The 21,887-nt window shown below is 32.4% G+C and overlaps 1 protein-coding gene across 1 annotated transcript in view; it reads left to right on the top strand.

Moving 5' to 3' along the window:
- The window catches only part of LOC126891812 (uncharacterized), a 999,773-nt gene that overhangs the window by 783,624 nt on the left and 194,262 nt on the right, over positions 1-21,887 (top strand). The window contains exon 5 of the mRNA XM_050661086.1: positions 20,336-20,365. Within this exon, the coding sequence (XP_050517043.1) occupies positions 20,336-20,365 (30 nt within the window). The remainder of the gene's footprint in view (positions 1-20,335; positions 20,366-21,887) is intronic.

The raw sequence follows: 21,887 nt of genomic DNA, 5'->3' as shown, positions 1-21,887 counted from the left end.
TATTTGGAATTAAAAACTATATTCTAGTATGCAATTACATCCTTCTAATTGAATTTTTTTTTAAATTTTGGATAACTAACATTATTGTCAGTTATTTTAATTCAGATAACTCTTTTACTATTATTTTACGAAAAAAAGTGATTCTTAATAAAAAGTTCTGCCTGGTCTAAAACCTAAAATACAACCATCTTATGTCAAATTTTATCAATTTTATACGAGGTATGTCAAAAAATATGAATTTCGCTCAAGAGTAAAATACGTTTATTTTTCACAATATCGAAAATTGTTATTATGAAAAGATATTTAGAGAGTTGGTGAAGTTCCTGAGTAGGAGTTGCATCGGAGGCTCTGTAGGTCATATTACATTACATAAATAACAGTATTAAACAAGAATAACTATTTAATAACACAAGAATAACCTTCAATTATTTCAATAATTACAAACAAGAATTCGTTATCTTTTTGTGTTTTACACCGGTTAATTGGCTTGTTATTGTCTTAATACAGGACCGTAATCAGATCAAATGACTTATTTCAAAGTTTATTTAAATCTTCTTCTTAAGGTGCCGAGACCGCTTGTCGATCGTTGGCTCTCATGTTGCGCAGCATATTAACAATCATTGTCTTATTTACAGCGGCACGAAATAGTTCAGTGCTAGTTTTCCCAAACCATTGGCGTAGGTTTTTAAGCCAAGAAGTTGTACGACGGCCCACACTTCTTTTTCCCATTATTTTACCTTGCATGACAAGGTGAAGTATGTCATATTTTTCTGGGTGACGCATTATATGACCAAAGTATTCCAATTTGCGCCTTTTAACCGTGTTCACTACTTCGCAACTTTTATTCAAACGTTGCAAAACCCTTTCGTTTGTGACTCTTTCTACCCAACTGATCTTCAGAATACGGCGGTAGACCCACATTTCAAATGCTTCTAGGTTTTTTAAAAGCGATTCTGTCAGTGTCCATGCTTCAACCCCGTAAAGTAGTACTGGGAATATATAACATCGGACCATTCTTATGCGAAGTTCCAAATTTAGATCATGACTGCACAGGATTTTCTTAAAATTTCATAAAACTTGTTCTTGCTTTGGCAATTCTGCTTTTTATTTCTGTACTAGGGTTCCAGCTTTCATTAATATGAGTACCCAGATATACAAGATTACTTACTCGTTCAATTGAGTCATTACCGATTGTTACGTTATAGTTATTATTATTTACGGCTGCCTCTTTACTAATAACCATAAACTTTGTTTTTCTTACGTTGAGTTTGAGTCCATATATCGCGCAGAATGCCACCATTCGATTCAATAACGCTTGAAGATGTTCAATTGATCCAGTCAGCAACAAGGTGTCATCTGCGTATCTGATATTGTTCATAAGCATACCATTAATGAGTATTCCCTCTTTTGCGTTTTCCAAGACTTCATTTAAGATTGTTTCAGCGTAAAGATTAAACAACATTGGTGACAATATACAGCCTTGTCGAACTCCGCGCTTGATTTTTACTTCTTCAGAGCACTGATTCGCAACCCTAATACATGCAGCCTGGCCCCAATACAAATTTGAGATTATTCTAATGTCCCTACCGTCCAGACCGGTAGTTTTGAGAATATGTAGCATTTAAATGGATAACATCAATTCCGAATTAGCTCAAGAAATGAGCTCTATTTCACCACCAACACCTATAAAAACGTATTCAGCAGTTACCAGTACTCCTTCTAATGCTAGTTTTCCATCCAGAAAGTAATCTGTAGTATTCAGCTCGTTGGAAAATATAAAACTTGAAGATTACCTTGTATCACTTAGATCAGTTATATCTCCAAAAGATATACTATTCGTCTCATGTAGATCTAATAACAGAATTTGTATTTATTTATCTAAAGAAGAATTAGTGGACAAATTTATCAATATTCATCAAGTAAAAATCAGAGTTAACAATCAAATAATAAAAGGAAGAAGATTAATTACTCCTAGTGAACGACTAGTATTATCCAATATATCCCTATCAATTCCACATACTATTCTAGAAACAGAACTACAGAAACTAGGTGTTAAACTTATGTCTTCCATATTATTCCTTAGAATTGGCACATCTCGTCCTGAATTTCAACACATACTAAGTTTCCGCAGGCAGGTATATAATATATACCTGCCTATTTCACCTTTAGTCGACCTAATAATTCCTGAATCCTTATTAATTTCTAATGACAATACAACCAATAAAATTTTTATGTCTTTAGACCAACATTCATGTTATATTTGTAAAAATATTGATCATGTAGCCTCAAATTGTCCTCAAAAAAATAACAGGTCTGGATCCCGCGTATGAAAAAAAAAAGTTGATTAATAGCAAGCTGAAAATTTGTTAATAGCTTAAAGGTGTCTAGTCGGACAAACTTTGATATATGGGAACACTGGAACAGGGGAAGTTTTAATTGTGGAACAGGTTAAAAATTTGGAACGGCCAGACCACTAAAACGGCACATGTATTTTGTCCGACAGAACAGATTTAAACTCTCCCAACAGATATGAAACTCTCATGCAAAAATCAGACTGCTATTTATCACCAAATGGGCGTTTTAATGAGTGGAACATGTAGAATATGTCAAATGACAGGAATTATGACAGGTGATAAATAGCAGTCTGATTTTTGCATGAGAGTTTAATATCTGTTCGGAGAGTTAAAGTCTGTTCTGTCGGACAAAATAAATGTGCCGTTTTCGTGGTCTGACCGTTCCAAATTTTTAACCTGTTCCACAATTAAAACTGCCCCTGTTCCAGTGTTCCCATATATCAAAGTTTATCCGACTAGACACCCTTAAGCTATTAACAAATTTTCAGTTTGCTATTAATCAACTTTTTTTTTCATACGCGGGATCCAGACCTATAATAACTTCAGTTCAGTAATAAATAACACGGTAACTACAGCAGACACTATATCTGACGTGACAATACATTCAGCACAAATCCATTCTGAAGCGAATCATTTTGTAGAAGATAGTCAATATAAACAAAATAAAAATAAAGACTTTAATATAACAAACAAATGCGACACACCAAAGCCAGAAACCAAGAACCCGCCCACAAATAAAGATATAAACGTTAATCAACCAGGACCAGAAACCAATGAATCATCGTCCACTCCACAAATTAACGAAGAGTTCAGGGCCGTGCCGTGCTATGATGCCGTGAGGCAGTCGCATCAGGCGGCATCACATGGGGGCGGCAAAATCAGTAAAATCTAATATAATAATGGATAATTCAAGTTTGGAGAGAAGTTCTGAAAAGAATTAGACTTTTGGCCTCACAATGTTTAGCTTTTCGTGGAACAACTGATCATTTGTTTCAACCTAATAATGGAAAAATTTTAAAGTTAGTGGGTACAAATTTCTCTCTTAGTTTGATCCAGTAATGGAAGAACATAATATCAGGAGAGTTTAACGAGAGTCTGATAAGTGGTTTGTGACTTATTTAAGGAACAGTAAGCAAGATGAATTGATAAGTTTGATGGGTAATGTTATTTTAAACAAAATTTTCGAAATAGCAAAAATCGCTAAATATTTTTCGATAATCGCCGATTGTACCCCAGACGTAAGTCATATTGAACAGCTCTCATTGACAATAAGAGTTATCGCTTTTAATTAAATTCAGAATAAATTACCTATCGAAAAAATTTTTATTGGTTTTTTTAAGCTAGTGATTCAACCGGTGAAGGTTTAATGCCCGGTTGCACCAACAGACCTTAAGCTTAAGTCGAGAATATCATAAGAATTAATATAATATAATTATAATATATTACAATAAGAATACCATAATATAATAATAGATATAATTGATAATAAGGTAAGAATCTAAAATTATGGTGCAACGGAAATGATACTCAAGGAGGCCCTATTTATAAGTAGGGCTTAGCTAAGTAGATCTTAAGATCTGTTGGTGCAACCAGGCATAACAGAACTTATTTTGACAAATTTTGAAAAAAGTTATGGAAAAGCGGTGTAGTATAAATATGTTGCAACAAGTAACTATAAATTTGTCAGATTCTGTAAAAATGTCGTCAGCAACTATAAAAAAAAATGAAAAGTTACAGACAATGAAAATTATTTCTAATGAAATTGCCAACTTAAAATGAAATTCGAGCCAGGAGAAAAAAGCGCCAATTGGTTACGAAAAATCTGTGGATGAGTTCTTAACAGAGGCAGATAAATTTAAAATAAATGTTTTCATCTATATTTTAGACATTAACATTAATTCTTTGATTGACCGATTTTTGGCTTCTATAAAACACTAGAAAAATATTGTATGACTATTCATTCAATACTTTCAATAGAAAAAGAATAAGAATTGGATATACACTCAAATGATATTGCATGATATATCTCACATGATACCATACTCCATGAAACCTTTTTTTTTTTAAGGTTTTGAGATTTTGAACTGTTACCAAAACTGTGCCAAAATACCCTCATTTCTTTATACCCAAATGTAGTAGTATCACTAAGAATTTTATTAACACTGCCTGTCTCGGCAGCTAGTGGGGAAAGAATTTTTTCAAAATTAAAAATTATTAAAAACTATTTACAAGGGTCCATAAGACAAATAAGACTAAAAAATTTAGCATCCATTTCAATTTCAAAAGGGTCCTCACTAGCTGCTACTTTTAGACTACACCAATCTGATTGACAGTTTGCCAAAATTAAAGTCAGAAGGGCAAAATTGTAATTTTTGTAAATGTTATTTAGTGTTAATACGTATTTCATTTAATTTAAGGTATGTTTTGTTTTTAAAATGGAAGTTTTCGTGTCGAAATCGCAAATTCGTAAACATTTTGTGTCGTTTCATTTAATAAAAATAAACATTAATTTTCAATAATACTTAAGGGGCGGCATTTCGAAGACTTGCATCATATTGAAAAGATGTACCGCACGGCTCTGGAGAGTTAACACTACAAATACAGAGCAAAAGATCTTTGTCTGAAACAGTAACACCACCTGATACTCCCGAATGCTTTAAACAACCTATTACAGATACACGTTCAAAAAAGAAGAAAACTACCCAAGCAAGAGATACTATTGATATAAAAAAACAGATGGAACCAACTAAAGCATTTTTGAAGACGAAAAAAATTACATTGTTCTTAATTATCAAGAAACGATACACTTTTTTGAAGACGCATATGGATCAGCTCAGCTGACACATTGAGTGTTGCTCAAACTTTCACAAAAGATATTCAGGGATTACTAGAATTATTAGACAACATCTGTTCTCTGTTCGATGAAAAAATCATGAAAACACGTTGTACAAAAATTAAACGTAAAATATCTAAACAGTTGGATGTATTATCTTCCTCCTCCGAAATACATAGCGATCAAGTACAAGAATAAAAATTAACATATACGTATAACAAAATGTCAATATTACAGTGGAACATAAACGGTTATTACAAACAACTAGAAATGCTTAAATTATTAATTGCCAAACACTTACCGTCAATTATATGCCTCCAAGAGACTAATTTTACTGAACAGAAATTAGCAAAATTAAACGCATGATAGGTTATCATAAAAACCGACATGATTCTAAAAAAGCTAGTGGAGGAGTTTCCATTTATGTAAATAATTCATTGGAGTCTGAGCAAATACCTTTAAATACCAACTTTGAAGCAACAGCAGTAAGCATAAAAACTCCCAAAATTATTAATATCTGCAACATTTATTTTCCACCAAATACTGATATAAGTATAAAAGAAATAACTAATATTATAGATCAAATTCCATCGCCTAAGATTGTAGTGGGAGATTTAAATGGGCACAATCCACTTTGGGGATCTAATAGGTATAACAAAATAGGACACACATAATAGAAACTGTCATTAATAACACCAATATTACTCTGCTTAACGATGGATCTCCAACAAGATTTGATTCTTTTACTGGAAACACTTCCTGTATCGACTTATCTCTTGCAGATCCTTCTTTAGTACAAAACATAACTTGGGAAGCTAGTACACAACTGTATGGGAGTGATCATTTTCCCATATATTTATACATTTCGAAGATAAACAAGAAATTCAACCTTACACTAGATGGAATACAGAAATAGAGGATTAGTCACCATATACACAGTTCGTGGAGAATCAACTGGATTCTTTTTCAGATCCGTCTCCTAATGATAATATAAACGACATAGTAAATAAATTTTCCTCCGTCATACTTACCGCGGCAGATCATTTCATCGGAAAAAAGAAGATAGTAAGAAATCGCATAGGAGTACCGTGGTGGAATAGTCACTGTCAAGATGCTATAAAGAAGACTCACAGAGCTTTCAATAGATATAAAAAACAGAAAACACAAGAAAATCTCCTGGAATATAATAAGTTAAGAGCCATAAGTAGAAAAGTGGTCAAAGAAGCAAAAAAGGAATCATGGAAAAAAAATTTATCAACAATAAACAGTACAACCCCGGCAGCAATAGTGTGGAAACAAATTAACAAAATCTCGGGACGTCACACAAACTCTTCAATAAGATATTTAGAATATAATAACAAAATTCATACATCTAGACCTCAGATAGCTAATGCATTAGCCTCATCATATGAGTCATATTCAAGTAATGAAAATTATTCTCAATAGTTTTTACAGTTTAAGACTAAAGAGGAATTAGTCGAATTCAGTCATAATGAAACCGATAGCCTGCCAATAAATTCACCAATATTAGAAGAAGAGTTAACTGAATCTATAAATTCTATTAAAAACTCAAGTCCTGGTCCAGATGATATCCCTATCATTTTCCTTAAAAAGTTGCCTAGAAATGGAACTGCCTATTTACTAAAGATATATAACAAAATATGGCTTGTAGGAGTGTTTCCAAACACTTGGAATACACAATACCTATCCTTAAACCTGGTAAACCACGTTCAGACCCAAACTCCTACCGGCCGGTATCGTTAGGATGTGGAATGAGCAAAGTACTCGAGAAATTAATCAACCAACGCCTTATTTGGATACTCGAGCAAAGATCTGTTATATCTAACAAACAAAGTGGATTTCGTAAAGATAGATCAACCCTAGACAACTTAGTTGACCTCGAGTCCGAAATACACGAAGCTCTAGCAAATAATCAGAGCTGCATAGCGGTATTTTTTGATATAACCAGAGCATTTGATACAGTGTGACGCCATGATATAATTAAAACTTTACAGGAATTAGGTATACAAGGAAATATTCTAAATTTTATCACCATTTTTTTAACCCGCCATTACACGCGCTATGAGGGAATCCCTCACCATATTTGTTTATAACCAATGAAATTGTGTAAACTAATACGATAACCTTAAGCACCCAGGAATGCCTTTAACATGGTTCATGAGAGGGTATGAAAAAGTTATAGAATATTTCTGGCGGTCAGTGTGCTGTGTGATAATTGAAAGAAGAGACATCCCTCTTCAAGTGAGGGAATTCCTCACTGCGCGTGCAATCACGGTGAAATCACGTTTCTGTTATCTCAAAGAAACTTTTAGGGTTTTATTTAATATTTAGGTAGGTTTAATTAAAATATTATTGTTTGGATTAGGTTAGGAACAGTGGCACACCGAGCGGGGGGTTTAGGGGTTAAAATCCCACCCAGAGCATATAGAAATATATATAAAAGAAAGTAGGAAAATGTAACTTGTCTTTCACAAATAATACAAAAAACTCTCGGTGCCCAAGCTAACCCCCCCTCCCCCCAGAGGAAAATTCTAGGTGCGCCACTGGTTAAGAAGCCATTTTTAAATTTACCTATTCTAATTGGGAAATAAGCCACAATTTAACTTGAAAAATTGATTTTATTGACGTTTCGAATTCCACCTCGGACGTCGTTATCAAAATACAAAATATTAATAGTTAATTACATAAATACCACAAAGAAATAGCTTCAGAACAGTTGTTAATTTTAATTTGTATTTTTAGTAAAATGAATTCGCGTAAAGAACGTTCATTTCTTCAGTGGCTTGCTGAAATTGAAAATTAAGAAAACTTGCTTTTGATCTATGTATATTATTTTTACTTTTGTTTTGTTAAATGAATAAAAAAAGTTGGTATACAAGACTTTCTATAATATGTGAGTACAACCCATTTTATATTTATACATTTTGACATTCATTCTTCCTCGAAATAAGTCGAACTTATGTAGGTGAGGCCGACGCTCATACGCGTGCAACCACGTCCGAATAGAAGACGCGTGTAACGGCGGGTTAAAAAGCCGAAGCTTCCAAGTAAAAGTAGATGATTTTATTTCTGACAAAAGAATACAGGAAAATGGTTCCCCCCAAGGATCATCGATTAGTGTTACTCTTTTTCTTGTTGCTATAAATAGCATTATGGAAAATGATACTCCACCAGTAAAGAGTAGACTATACGCAGATGACCTCATAGTTTATTGTAAAGGAAGAAACATAGAACTAATTAAACAAACTTTACAAGATGCTATTTTAAAATTAGAAAAATGGTCAATGAAATCGGGAATGAAATTTAGTGCCAATAAAAGTAAATATGTTCATTTCACCAGTAAACGCAATGTTAGTAGTCCCGAACTTTCAATGTTTAATCAAAAAATAAATTATGTTGATTGTATCAAATTCCTTGGAGTATATTTTGACAATCATTTAAATTTTAAGCAACATATTTATCATCTTAAAAAATCTTGCCAACAATATTTGAACATAATGAAGGTCCAATCTACTAAAAATTGGGGATGTGATCAAGATATCCTATTTACAGTATATAAAAGCCTTATTAGGTCTAAAGTCGATTATGGCTCAATAGTGTATGGATCTACCAGTCAATCACTTTTAAAAGAGTTGCAAACAATCCAAAATGCTGCTGTAAGAGTAGCCTTAGGAGCTTTTTGTACTACACCCACAGATAGCTTACTATGTTTAGCAGGAGAAATGCCTCTGGAATTAAGAAGACAATACCTAAGCCTAGCATATGCCGCAAATGTGTCAGCAAATTGTGAAAATCCCGTCAGAGATAATGTCTTTGCTTCTCGTTTTCACACAACATACCTTCAAAAGAAAAGATCTAAACCCCCTTTCTATGAAAGACTTAACAGATACATGACCAGTAATGATATTGTCTTCCCTACGTTATACCAAACCAACCTCTTTACCACTCCTCCTTGGATTGTCAGAAAACCCTTTTTAGACATGAGTTTAACAAAGACTAGTAATCAACTGAATGCGTCCTCTATGGTTAAACAATTTTATAGTAATATTGATAAGTATCAGAATTTATTATCAACATATATATACTGATGCATCCAAATCAGAAAAAGGAGTTGGATGTGCTTTTGTACACAATGACTATACTGCTTCATACAAAATCTCGAATTTTAGCACAGTATACACAGGAGAACTATTCGCAATCTACAAAGCATTAGAATAAACCATAAATGTTAACATAGACAGATACCTAATAATAACAGATCCTTTAAGTTCTGTTAGCAGCTTAGGCACCATTTACCCAACCCATCCTTTGTTGCGATTGATAAAGAACCATTTATACCAACTTCAGCAAAAGAATGCCATAGTAAAGTTTATGTGGATTCCGTCGCATATAGGTATACATGGTAATGAAAGAGTAGATGTTGTAGCCAAATCTTCAGTTAACAATGAAGAGTTAACAGACACCACATACAAGAAAGATTTTCATCACTGGATAAACTCCACACTAACGGTGGCTTCAGACCTGGAATCAGTCTCAACAAAAGTTGCGGGACATAAAAACAACAGTTACAAGATGGAAGAGTAAGTGTACCAATAGGAAAGAGCAGACTATATTAGACTGAGATTAGGACATACACGCCTAACACATGAATATCATATTACTGGAAGTTTAAATCCATTGTGCGGTAAGTGCGGTAACAGCTTAAGTGTAAAACATATCTTCCTTGAATGCCCGGCATATGCAAACAACCGGAAAAAGTGTAAACTACCGATAACCATACGTGAGTGTTTAGAAGACGACTGTGACTTTTCGTCAGTTTTAAGTTTTTTGAAATCAATAGGGATCTACAACCAAATATAAACATCAACACTGTAAAAATCAATGTGAAAATCTATGTGTACGTATTAATGTTAATTTATGTATCTATCTATGTATCGACAATTGTAAACATAAACTTTATAATACCGAGCGGCGCTAATAACCATATAGGTTGATGCGCCTTAAATTTAAATAAAAAAAAGATATTTAGAATTAAAAAGTATGTTTCAGTATGTAATTACTTCCTTTTAATTGAAATACTCTGAACACTGGCCAGTTGGTTGCTTAAACCAGTGCCAATAAAACATAAACACACACACAAATACAGTTGAACCCGCTTATTGGAATAGCCTTCGTGCCAAGCAAAAATATTCCTATAACCAGGATATTCTATTAACCAATCATTGATAGCTAGTAGAATCGTTTCGGGACCTCAAATTTTTATTCCATAAGCCGGGATATTCTTATAACCGGTCTTCTAATAAGCGGGTTCGACTGTACTCTGAACTATAAAGTTACTTTACTTTTGATCTATATTTATCTTTTTTGACGTACCTCGTATAAAATTGATAAAATTTGATATAAGGTAGTTGTATTTTAGGTTTTAGACCATCCAGAACTTTTTATTAGGAATCACTTTTTTTCATAAAATTAATAATAAAAGAGTTATCAGAATTGAAATAACTGAAAATGTTAGTTGTGCATAATTTAAAAAAAAAATTTTCAATTAGAAGAATGTAATTGCATATTAGAATATAGTTTTAATTCCAGACAACTTTTCATAAAAGCAATTTTAAATATTGTGAAAAATAAAGCTATTTTACTCTTGAGTGAAATTCAAACTTTTTGACATATCTCGTATAATATTCAAAAAAATTGATATTTGATGGTTAATTCTTAGGTTTTGGATCATGCAGAGCTTTTTATGAAGAATAACTTTTTTCCGTAAAATTAATAATAAAAAAGTTTTCCATATGGATACAACTTACAGGGACATACTGTATATCTTGGCATAAATTGAGGAAAACTTGTATGGTTCAAACAACTACAACTGGGCATACTTTACAAGAAAATGTCCTGGTTTCTAAATCGGAAGTCAGGTTTAAGAATCCAGAATAAATTTCTCTATAAGGCAATACCACGAATGGTCTGCCACTAATAGCAATGTGCAAAGACTACAAAAATTCCAATCCAAAGTATTTAGTGATGTCTGGAATGCCCCATGAGATGTACCAAACTATATTATTCAGTGTACAAACTACTCAAGGGACTATCATCTCATCCAAATTCACTCCCAAACGATTTCTTGACCCAACTACTACTTATTTAGACTAAAAATTTGGATCTCTAGATTTCTTCACCGCTAAAAAGTAGACAGAAGCTACACGAAATTTGTATAAAATTCAAAATTTTTAATGGAAACTAAATATAGGTGAAACCACTGGGTGTAGCTGTCACTATGTTATTTTTTCTATATCTCTCAACATATTGTATGTAGACCAGGAAGAATCTATTTTTAGGTGGATGTGAGGGGTGGCATTCGGATTTTTGCGGATAAAGTTAGGTGATAACTTCGTTAATAATAATTGACTTATGCTCCTTCTCAAATATGCCCGGAATATTAATAAAAAAATAAAATATTCATAAAATTTCAAAAAATTTCGTTTTTTTATGCTCCTTCTCAAATAGGCCAGGAACATTAATAAAAAAAATAAAATATTTAAAAATTTCAAAAAATTTGATTTTTTTTCTACTTTCTTTGCTTATAACTTTAAAACGATTCATTTTAGAACAAAGTCGTATAGAAATAAAACAAAGATAATTAAATTTTCTATCAGATAGGATTGGTTAAAAATATCATAATTTAACACCCTTGCTGCAAAATAGCAATAAATATAAAATAAGGGGGCAAAACAAGCCTGTCTTTATTCAATGTTTTTCCATCACTTACGTTACACTTGGAACCTTCCTAATTCGCTTAGAAAATTTTTGTAATGTGCTAAAACCGTCCACCAAATTTCATTAAAATTGACTTACTAAATTTATCATAATAATTTTGCAATCTAAACTTTTTTAAAAAAATTAAAATTTTTAAAATCTTGCACAACAAAAACTAGACCATACAAACATTTTTCAATTTTTTTACATATAAGGAAGCACTTGATCTATCTAATGCACTTTACAGAATTGAAATCGGATTATTTAAGCAGCCTCAGCAATGTTTTAAAATTCTAAACAATTTTTTGGCTTAAAAACAAATTAGTGCTGTGTCCAGGAGGGGGTGCTACCTTATTTACATGGAAGTTTTTTGATGTATTTTGACCCGTAGAACACGAATTTTTTTGGTAGCAGTTGATCCGGATGTCGATAAGATTGTTATAAAAAAAGAACTTGAGGAATTACATAACATTGATTTTTCGCAAAATAAAATATTTTTTTGTATTTCTTGGGTAATTCTAAGCAAAAAATGCTCTTACAAGTTTTTCCGTAGGATGCATAGTTTTCGAGATAAACGTTGTGGAACATTCAAAAAATCGAAAAATTGCAATTTTTGAACGCGAAAACTTTTGATTAAAAAATAAAATAACAATTCTGCTGACAGCATTTGAAAGTTTAAGTCAAATTATACCGGTGTTAATTATTTGCATTGCTAAAAATTAATTTTTTTATTATTAAACAAAGCTATTTTTTTATAAGCCCAAAAATTGTTTATAAGTTTAAAACATTGCTAAGGCCCCTTAAATAATCCGATTTTAATTCTGTAAAGTTTATTAGATAGGTAGAGCACCGCTTTATATGTAAAAAAATTAGCCAACTTCTAAATGGACTACTTTTTGTTCAGAAAGATTTTAAAAAATTTGAACTTTTTTAAAAACATTTATATTGAAAATTTATTATGCAAAATCTATTAGGTCGATTTTAATGAAATTTGGTAGACCATTTAAGTAAATTATAAGAATTTTTTTAAGCGAATTACTAACGTTCTAAGTGCCACCAAAGTGGTTAAGAAACATTGAATAGCAACAGGAGTATTTTGCCAACTTATTTTGTATTTATTGCTATATTGCAGAAAAGGTAATACCTTAAGACATTTTTGACTAGTCGTATGTCATACAAAATTCAATTATCTTTATTTTATTTCTGTACGACTTTGTTCCAAAATGAACCGTTTTAAAGTTATAAGCAAAGAAAGCAGAAAAATGGATGTTTTTCGAAATTTTTAAATATTTTAATTTTTTTAATAATGTTCCGGGCATATTTGAGAAGGTGTCACCTAACTTTATCTGCAAAAATCCGAATGCCACCTCTCACATCCAAAAATATACGTTTTTTTACAGATTAGTCCTGGTCTAATATTGATATATTAATAACGTATTTCAGTAAATAGGGAAATTAAAAAATATTGAAACCTGTTTGTTTTAAAAGATACAAGAAGAAGAGAGACCAGAAATACTTTAGTCACAAAGTGAGTTAAATATTAAATGAATCACGTACCAAAGAACGTTTTGTAATCTTTTATAACAAACTTATTACACATTTCGGTCCTTTCAAATTAATGAAACGAGTCCCTTTGTATTAAGCGACATAAGTTTCGGACGAAATAAAAAAGAAGCTCGCCGAAAAAATCAAGATTTACGAGAAATAAAATCTGACTTAAATTAAAAGATACGGGCGCCTGGGTCGCTGGTGAGTAACAATTCTTAATTTCAAGCACCAGATAACCCCGTAAGTCATATCTTGAGACATATTTTTCGCAGACGGCAAAACGCTGATTTTTATCGTAAGACAGTGGAAAACCGAATAAGGAAAGTTTTAACCGTCGACAGGGCGCATCCAGTCGACTGAGAATTGTCACCCCACAGGCGTATATTCTGTCTTTTTGTCAGGACAGTCCGAAGTGTAAAGCTACAACGAATTTGGGAGAATAGTGAGGTTAACAAAATTCTGGAAGATTGGTGACGCAGTATATCCATACGCAGGGATAAAATGTGTCAAATAATAGTTAGTGTAGGAAACAAAGGTTGAACCTTGCAAAATGGACACAAGTCCGGTTTTATTTTTTTTCTGGTATATCAAGGGGTGCTTATTATAAGACTAATTTTTTCTGAAAAAATTTCGCCCCGGAACCTCCCTTTTCACCCCTATAAAGGGGGTAATTTGTGGTTTTTGCGGAACGTAGCCCTTCCTGTAACTTTTACAGAAAATTTCTTTTACAGAAATATAAAGAGGACTATATTTTCTACGATTTATTTCCGACACCATCTCTCTATCATCCACCGTTTAGCGGGGGTGGCGCCCTAAAATTGACAAGTTTTTAAAAAAGATGTTTTTAAAAAAATATATATTTTTTCCACCTACCTCTACTGAAAGTATACTTTTCCGGGCGTGATTGTAGGGAGCAAAGTTGTACTTTTCCTCCCTAGGGAGGAAAATGTTTTTCCTCCCTAGGGAGGAAAAGTAAAAGTGACGTCATGGTATTTCATTCATGAAATATAACTTATTGGCGCCCTGTACAATATCTATTTTCTATTACGTAAGTATCTATACATTTTAACGTTTATTTAAAAACATTCTCTATTTTGCAGAATGGTAAAAAACAGTAAATTGTTATTCTGATTTAACAATGTTTACATTAATAATTTGACTTATATTTGACAGTTGACAGTTATATTGTACCTACTTGTCAGTTTTAGTTCTAATAAATTTTGTTGGTTAGTTACATAAATAAATTAAGTAAAAATGAAAAAAGGAGGAAATTATTTGAGGAAGGCGGAAAAACCATATGTATAACATGGGAGTAAAGTGCCTTTTCCTCCCTTGAATGATTACTGCCCTCCGCTACGCGTCGGGCAGTAAACTTCATTCTCGGGAGGAAAAGGAGCACTTTCCTCCCTTGTTATACAAATAGCTATTCCCTAACTGTAGCGGAAATTAAGAAGAAAGCCTACGGCAATTATTCACAAATAATTGACTGATTTTTTGGTATAGGTTTCACTTAAGGGTAATTGCCCTTTTTTTAATTACAGGGTGTTACATTTTAAAAAACCTCTTTTTATACCATCTGAACCGTTTATGCTAGAGTAAAAAGACTTTCAGCGATTACCCATGTACTGGTGCTATTTACAAATTTTTATAATGCACCCCCATTTTTTTCCCGGAACCACCCCAAAAAAAAGAAGAATTAATAAATAAATTGATTTTCTTGGAATCCTTCACACACAATGCCCTTTATTAATATGCTTCATATATCATTTTGTGCACGTTATTATTACCCATGCATGGACATCAAAAGCAATTTTCTAGTGCAACCCCTGTAGCAAAAAAAAAATAAATAAAATGGGGGGTTGAAAATTCTTTTTTGTTTTTTGCTTTTTGATCTATATGGGCATATGCTTCATCAATAGTGCTTTTGAAAAATATATATGGTTATTGCAACATCTCTGCGAAAACCACCCCTATCCTTGAAAATATACTGCAGAAACTACCCCTATCCCTTGGAGAACATGTTTTTACGATTTTCTCATTACCTATGTATTATTTTTAAACAAAACTTATACAAGGTTAAAGACCACTATTTACTCTAAAAATTATGTCGTATTCATTTTTTCGTATAAGCAACCGTTACGGCACAGTGGCGCCGTAAACCTCATATATGCTTTGGCGGGCTCCAGTTTTTGTTTTTTTTTTCGTCATCTTTTCGTTTTATTGATAAAGTACTTATGCAAAATAAAACAACACAGTGTAACCTACAAATTATGACTTATGCACATTTTACATTCTTTGCTCCCCAAAGCCACAGTGGTGGCCCAAAATAAATTTTTGCAAATTTTCGCCACCTACATGCATTTTATTGCATTAATGCTACCTTAACAGCACAATATTTACCCTTACGTGGTCGCTACGCAGTGGTAGATCCAGGGAGGGGTGATGGGGGTGATCACTTACCCCCCCCCACCCCGTCTCAAACCAATTGATATTATATTCAAAGATTATAAAAATATTCATTTACTTTTATAGAAATTTAACCAATTGGCACCCCCCTCTTAACGATGCTGGATCCGCCACTGTCGCTAAAGCATAAAAAGTCATTCTTATAAAAATAATATTAATATAATATAAGTATTTCTATAAAAATAAATGAATATTTTTATAATCTTCAAATATAATATCACTTGGTTTGAGAGGGGTGGGGGTGATCGCCCCCATCACCACTCCCTGGATCAGCCACTGCTTAGGTGAATATTGTGCTATTAAGATAGCATTACCGCAATAAAATGCGTGTAGGTGGCGAAAATATGAAAAAATTTATTTTGGGCCACCACTGTAGCTTTGGGGAGCAAAGAATGTAAAATGTGCATAGGTCATGATTTGTAGGTTAAACTGTGTTGTTTTATTTTACATAAGTACTTTATCAATAAAACAAACAGATGACGAAAAAATAAACAAAAACTGGAGCCCGTTAAAGCATATATGAGGTTTACGGCGCCACTGTGCCGTAACGGTTGCTTAAACGAAAAAAATGAATGGGACCTAATTTTTAGAGTAAATAGTGGTCTTTAACCTTGTATAAGTTTTGTTTAAAAAAAAAATGAATAGGTAATGAGAAAATCGTAAAAACATGCTGGATAAGGTATAGGGGTAGTTTCTGCAGTATATTTTCAAGGATAGGGGTGGTTTGCGCAGGGATGTTGCAATAACCATATATATTTTTGAAAAGCACTATTGATGAAGCATATGCCCATATGGATCAAAAAGCAAAAAACAAAAAAAAAATTTCAACCCCCCATTTTATTTATTGTTTTTGGCTACAGGGGTTGTACCAGGAAATCGCTTTTAGTGTCCATGCATGGGTAATAATAACTTGCACAAAATGATATATGAAGCATCTTAAAGAAGGGCATTGTGTGTGAAGGATTCCAAGAAAATCACTTTATTTATTAATTCTTCTTTTTTTTTGGGTGGTTCCGGGAAAAAAATGGGGGTGCATTATACAAATTTGTAAATAACACCAGTACGTGGGTAATCGCTGAAAGTCTTTTTGCTCTAGCATAAACAGTTCAGATGGTATAAAAAGGGGTTTTTTAAAATGTAACACCCTGTAATTAAAAAAAGGGCAATTACCCTTAAGTGAAACCTATACCAAAAAATCAATCATCTATTTGTGAATAATTTCCGCAGCATTTCTTTTTAATTTCCGTTACAATTACGGAAAAATATATATTTTTTTAAAACATCTTTTTTAAAAACTTGTCAAATTTGGGGCGCCACCCTTGCTAAACGGTGGATGATAGAGAGATGCTGTCGGAAATAAATCGTAGAAAATATAGTCTTCTTCATATTTCTATAAAAGAAATTTTTTGTAAAAGGTACAGGAAGGGCTACGTTCTGCAAAAACCATAAATTACCCCCTTTAAAGGGGTGAAAAGGGGGGTTCCGGGGCGAAATTTTTTCAGAAAAAGTTAGTCTTATAATAAGCACCCCTTGATATGCCAGAAAAAAAATAAAACCGGACTTGTGTCCATTTTGCAAGGTTCAACCTCTGTTTCCTACACTATAGTATGGTTTTATAGACCAGGGTGGATCTGTGGAAAAACGCGTCTATTATTGGATGTTCGAGGTGGCATTCGGATTTTTACGGATAAAGTTAGGTGACAGCTTCAATATTAATAATTAACTTGTGCTCCTTCCCAAATATGCCCGGAACATTAATAAAACAATAAAAATATATAAAAATTTCGAAAAACATCGATTTTTTCTATTTTGTTTGCTTATAACTTTAAAACGAATCATTTTGGAAAAATGTCGTAAGGAAATAAAATAAAGATAATTAAATTTTGTATTATGTTCGTCCAGTTAAAAATGTCTAATATTATTAACCTTTCTGCAAAATAGCAATAAATACAAAATAAGGGGGCAAAACAATGTTTTTCAACCAATTTGGTTGCACTTAGAACCACTTAGAAAATTATTACATACTTAAATCGTCCACCAAAGTTTCTGAACAAAAAGTAGACCATTTTTTATAAGTTTGCTCATTTTTTTACATATTTTTTACATTCAATTTTTTACATATTCTTCTTTCATAAACTGTCCGAAGTATTACTGTAGCCTCATAATTTTCTGACTTATAGTGTTGCAATAAAAGTGAATTTGGGATAAACAAATTAAATAACTTTTAAACTTAAAAGATAAAAAAGGATTCAAGGCAGGTTTTGTTTATATTCGATTCAGAGCCGGACTACCATCTCCATATAGTAACTATTTCAGCATCTTTATGCATCATCAGTGAAGATTATGCAGTCACAACTCTGAAGGGAATACAAACATTCTGCCTCTTTTAAAGCAAACCATCGCGATGCGATGAACCCGCCTTTTGAGACGCAATACAGCGACATCTCTCGTATTACGAGGAAAACGAAAAGCCCTAGATACAAAGTTTACTACTTTTTAAACAATTAGAATAATTGAAATAAAAATATAATAAACAATATTTTAAATCCAAGACTTTTCGTTAATAAACTGCTTTCTGGTTGCATCCCATATCTCCGGATTTTACAATATATAATCACATAGAGACGACGAAATAGGAGAAAGCAAATAGATGATGCATAAAGATGCTGAAATAGTTACTATATGGAGATGGTAGTCCGGCTCTGAATCGAATATAAACAAAACCTGCCTTGAACCCTTTTTTATCTTTTTCATTTTTACTCAATTTGTGAGTATTTAGAAACTGTCTTTCGGTCCTTTTCCTAGACGAAGAGAAGGTAAATGCGTGGCCTAAGTGTCCTCTATTTGCTTTCTCCTATTTCGTCGTCTCTATGTGATTATATATTGTAAAATCCGGAGATATGGGATGCAGCCAGAAAGCAGTTTATTAACGAAAAGTCTTGGATTTAAAATATTGTTTATTATATTTTTATTTCAATTATTCTAATTGTTTAAAAAGTAGTAAACTTTGTATCTAGGGCTTTTCGTTTTCCTCGTAATACGAGAGATGTCGCTGTATTGCGTCTCAAAAGGCGGGTTCATCGCATCGCGATGGTTTGCTTTAAAAGAGGCAGAATGTTTGTATTCCCTTCAGAGTTGTGACTGCATAATCTTCACTGATGATGCATAAAGATGCTGAAATAGTTACTATATGGAGATGGTAGTCCGGCTCTGAATCGAATATAAACAAAACCTGCCTTGAACCCTTTTTTATCTTTTTCATTTTTACTCAATTTGTGAGTATTTAGAAACTGTCTTTCGGTCCTTTTCCTAGACGAAGAGAAGGTAAATGCGTGGCCTAAGTGTCCTCTATTTGCTTTCTCCTATTTCGTCGTCTCTATGTGATTATATATTGTAAAATCCGGAGATATGGGATGCAGCCAGAAAGCAGTTTATTAACGAAAAGTCTTGGATTTAAAATATTGTTTATTATATTTTTATTTCAATTATTCTAATTGTTTAAAAAGTAGTAAACTTTGTATCTAGGGCTTTTCGTTTTCCTCGTAACTTTTAAATTATTCGACCAATTGCTTTGAAATTTAAAATATAATTTAAGCACAAGAAGTGTAAGCATTCCGTGTAATAAAAAGGTTCTAACTTATTTTTTTACATAAGTTGTGAACATTTATAAAATCTCAAAATTTATGATTTATTTTGCAATTTTCTAAGCAACAAATAAGGACAGACATATTCAGCGAACGCCATATTGAAGCTTTTTAGATGATTTATGAGTTTCTTATTCTCAAGTTTGTTTAGAGTGCTTCATTTTTTAGTAATGAACGAAAAAAGCTAAAATTTATGGTTTTTTGATTTTCATTTGTTTATAACTATGTATATCATCAAAATCGGCTGCAGGAAACAAATAGGTTATTAATATAGATATCCATACTACTCAAAAAATTTGGTTTCGGCCTGGAGGGGGATGTGTCACGTGAAAAAATCTTATTTCTCTGGACTATTAAAACACATTGAAAATTTTGACGTGCGTCAAAATTTTGCATTTTGCTCCGTTCCCCTTAAGTTACAGTTGAAAACATTTTAACCGAAATTCTATATTTCATAATAGGTGTTGATATTTGCATCAATATTTATTTTTCTACAGAAATCAAATAAAAATAAGTTCTCATTACTTTTCTGCGCACATCATTTTAAAGTCACAAACGAAATGAACTCATTATGCTAATATAATCCAATCTCCCCTCAAAGGCTGACTATCTAAAAAACTCGTACTTCCTTTGACAACCTAACCGTGTTAATAGGTTTTTTATTTTTTATGAAAAGACACAAGCATACAAATAATAATGTTCTTTTTTTACAGTCCCCAATAAACACGAAATACGTGGAGGAGGTAAGAAATAATGACCTTTAGGGTGGTTTATGTGCGCGTTGGTTTGCTAGTTGTAGACATTGGCGTAGACTGCATGTATATGTAACGCTTGTGTAGTATTTTTTTTGTAATTAGTTTTGGCTTGAAAAATATTCTAACACTCGTTTAAAATCAATTTATCCACACACCAATATTAAAATACTCGTTTACAGCTTTAACTCAATAATAACTATTAATTTCAAAAACTCAGTTACTATTCTTTTAAAACTCTCAACTTCCGGTATTTGTATACATTTTTTGATGTTCCAGACATTACGAGACATTTCGGAAATGTTCGATGACATTTTTTGGGATCTGTTTTTTGGATCTGTCGTAACATTGGCCCCTCCTTTATAGTTATTTGCCTAGAAAAAATGATATATAGGACCAATCGAAGCCAACAGGGTGGATTAGTACTCTGGTTTGGAGCAAATATCTCAATATGAACTATATTTGGTTTACTTCTAATTGAAAACTTGTTGCGGTAGATTAAAACGTTTATTTTCTGCAGAACGGTGTATGGGCCTTCGCAGTTTTGTTAAAGTATGGGTCAAAGTCCTTTCTTACATTTGGAATTGTATAACCTTTATCAAAAATTATCCCAGTATCATGCATGTACCGCCTGGTCTTGTTTTTATCACTTTAGAGCTTTAACATTTACAAGCATATTCGGAGCTTTTTTCGAATTTTTCTTACAAATTTTCGATGTACGTCAGAGATGAATGTTTTTAAATCTTGAATGGGTTGCATGTGAGAGTTCATTTTAAATGAAGTAAAAGTCAGACTTACTCTCAATCTTTATTATAACTTCCGACAACCGGTTTCGCTCTTTAAAATTTGTAGAGCATCTTCAGGTCAAAGGTAACAAGTTACAAAATGATTCGGATACAAGGTGCTATCAACTCAGTTTTCATTATCATGATGTTTCTTTTAAAGTTATGTTAACGGGATATGGTGGAATAGACGGACGATGCAGCAAAGGTAAACAAATCTATGGGACTTAGGAGTTCTTGAGGGTGATGAGATAGTTGGTGTAAGTTAACCAGCAAATCTATGTCTGTTATTATGTTTGTGTAAATCAAATTAGTGAATGACTTATTTACAATTTTAATGTGTGTTGATTTTAAAGATTAAGTTTAAAAAAACTAACACCTTAAGAAAGAATTTAAGAAATTAAGAATCAATGTAGTAAAATAATCAAATGTAGTGCTCCAGGCCTAACCTATCCCTCTTTTTGTTGTATCGTCCTTTGTCCTGTGTGTTTCTATGTGAGGTGAATTTACATAACTAGCAAGTATTTATTTATTGACAAAATTTTATAACACAATGTAGGTGTACCAAGAAAATATAATTTACTACCAATTTCCATTATCTGGTTCAATAGTTTATTAATATCTATCCATAGCTTATATCACTTAAAATATAGTTGCTATTCACAAACAATTATTTCTTAATACATTTACATTTCTATTTAATTTCTATTCCAACTCTCCACCCTTAAATT

This window comes from Diabrotica virgifera, chromosome 9, assembly GCF_917563875.1.
Source record: "Diabrotica virgifera virgifera chromosome 9, PGI_DIABVI_V3a".
In the NCBI taxonomy this organism is placed as follows: domain Eukaryota; kingdom Metazoa; phylum Arthropoda; class Insecta; order Coleoptera; family Chrysomelidae; genus Diabrotica; species Diabrotica virgifera.
Note: the sequence above shows the minus strand (reverse complement) of the source record. Positions and strands in the feature narration are given on the sequence as shown.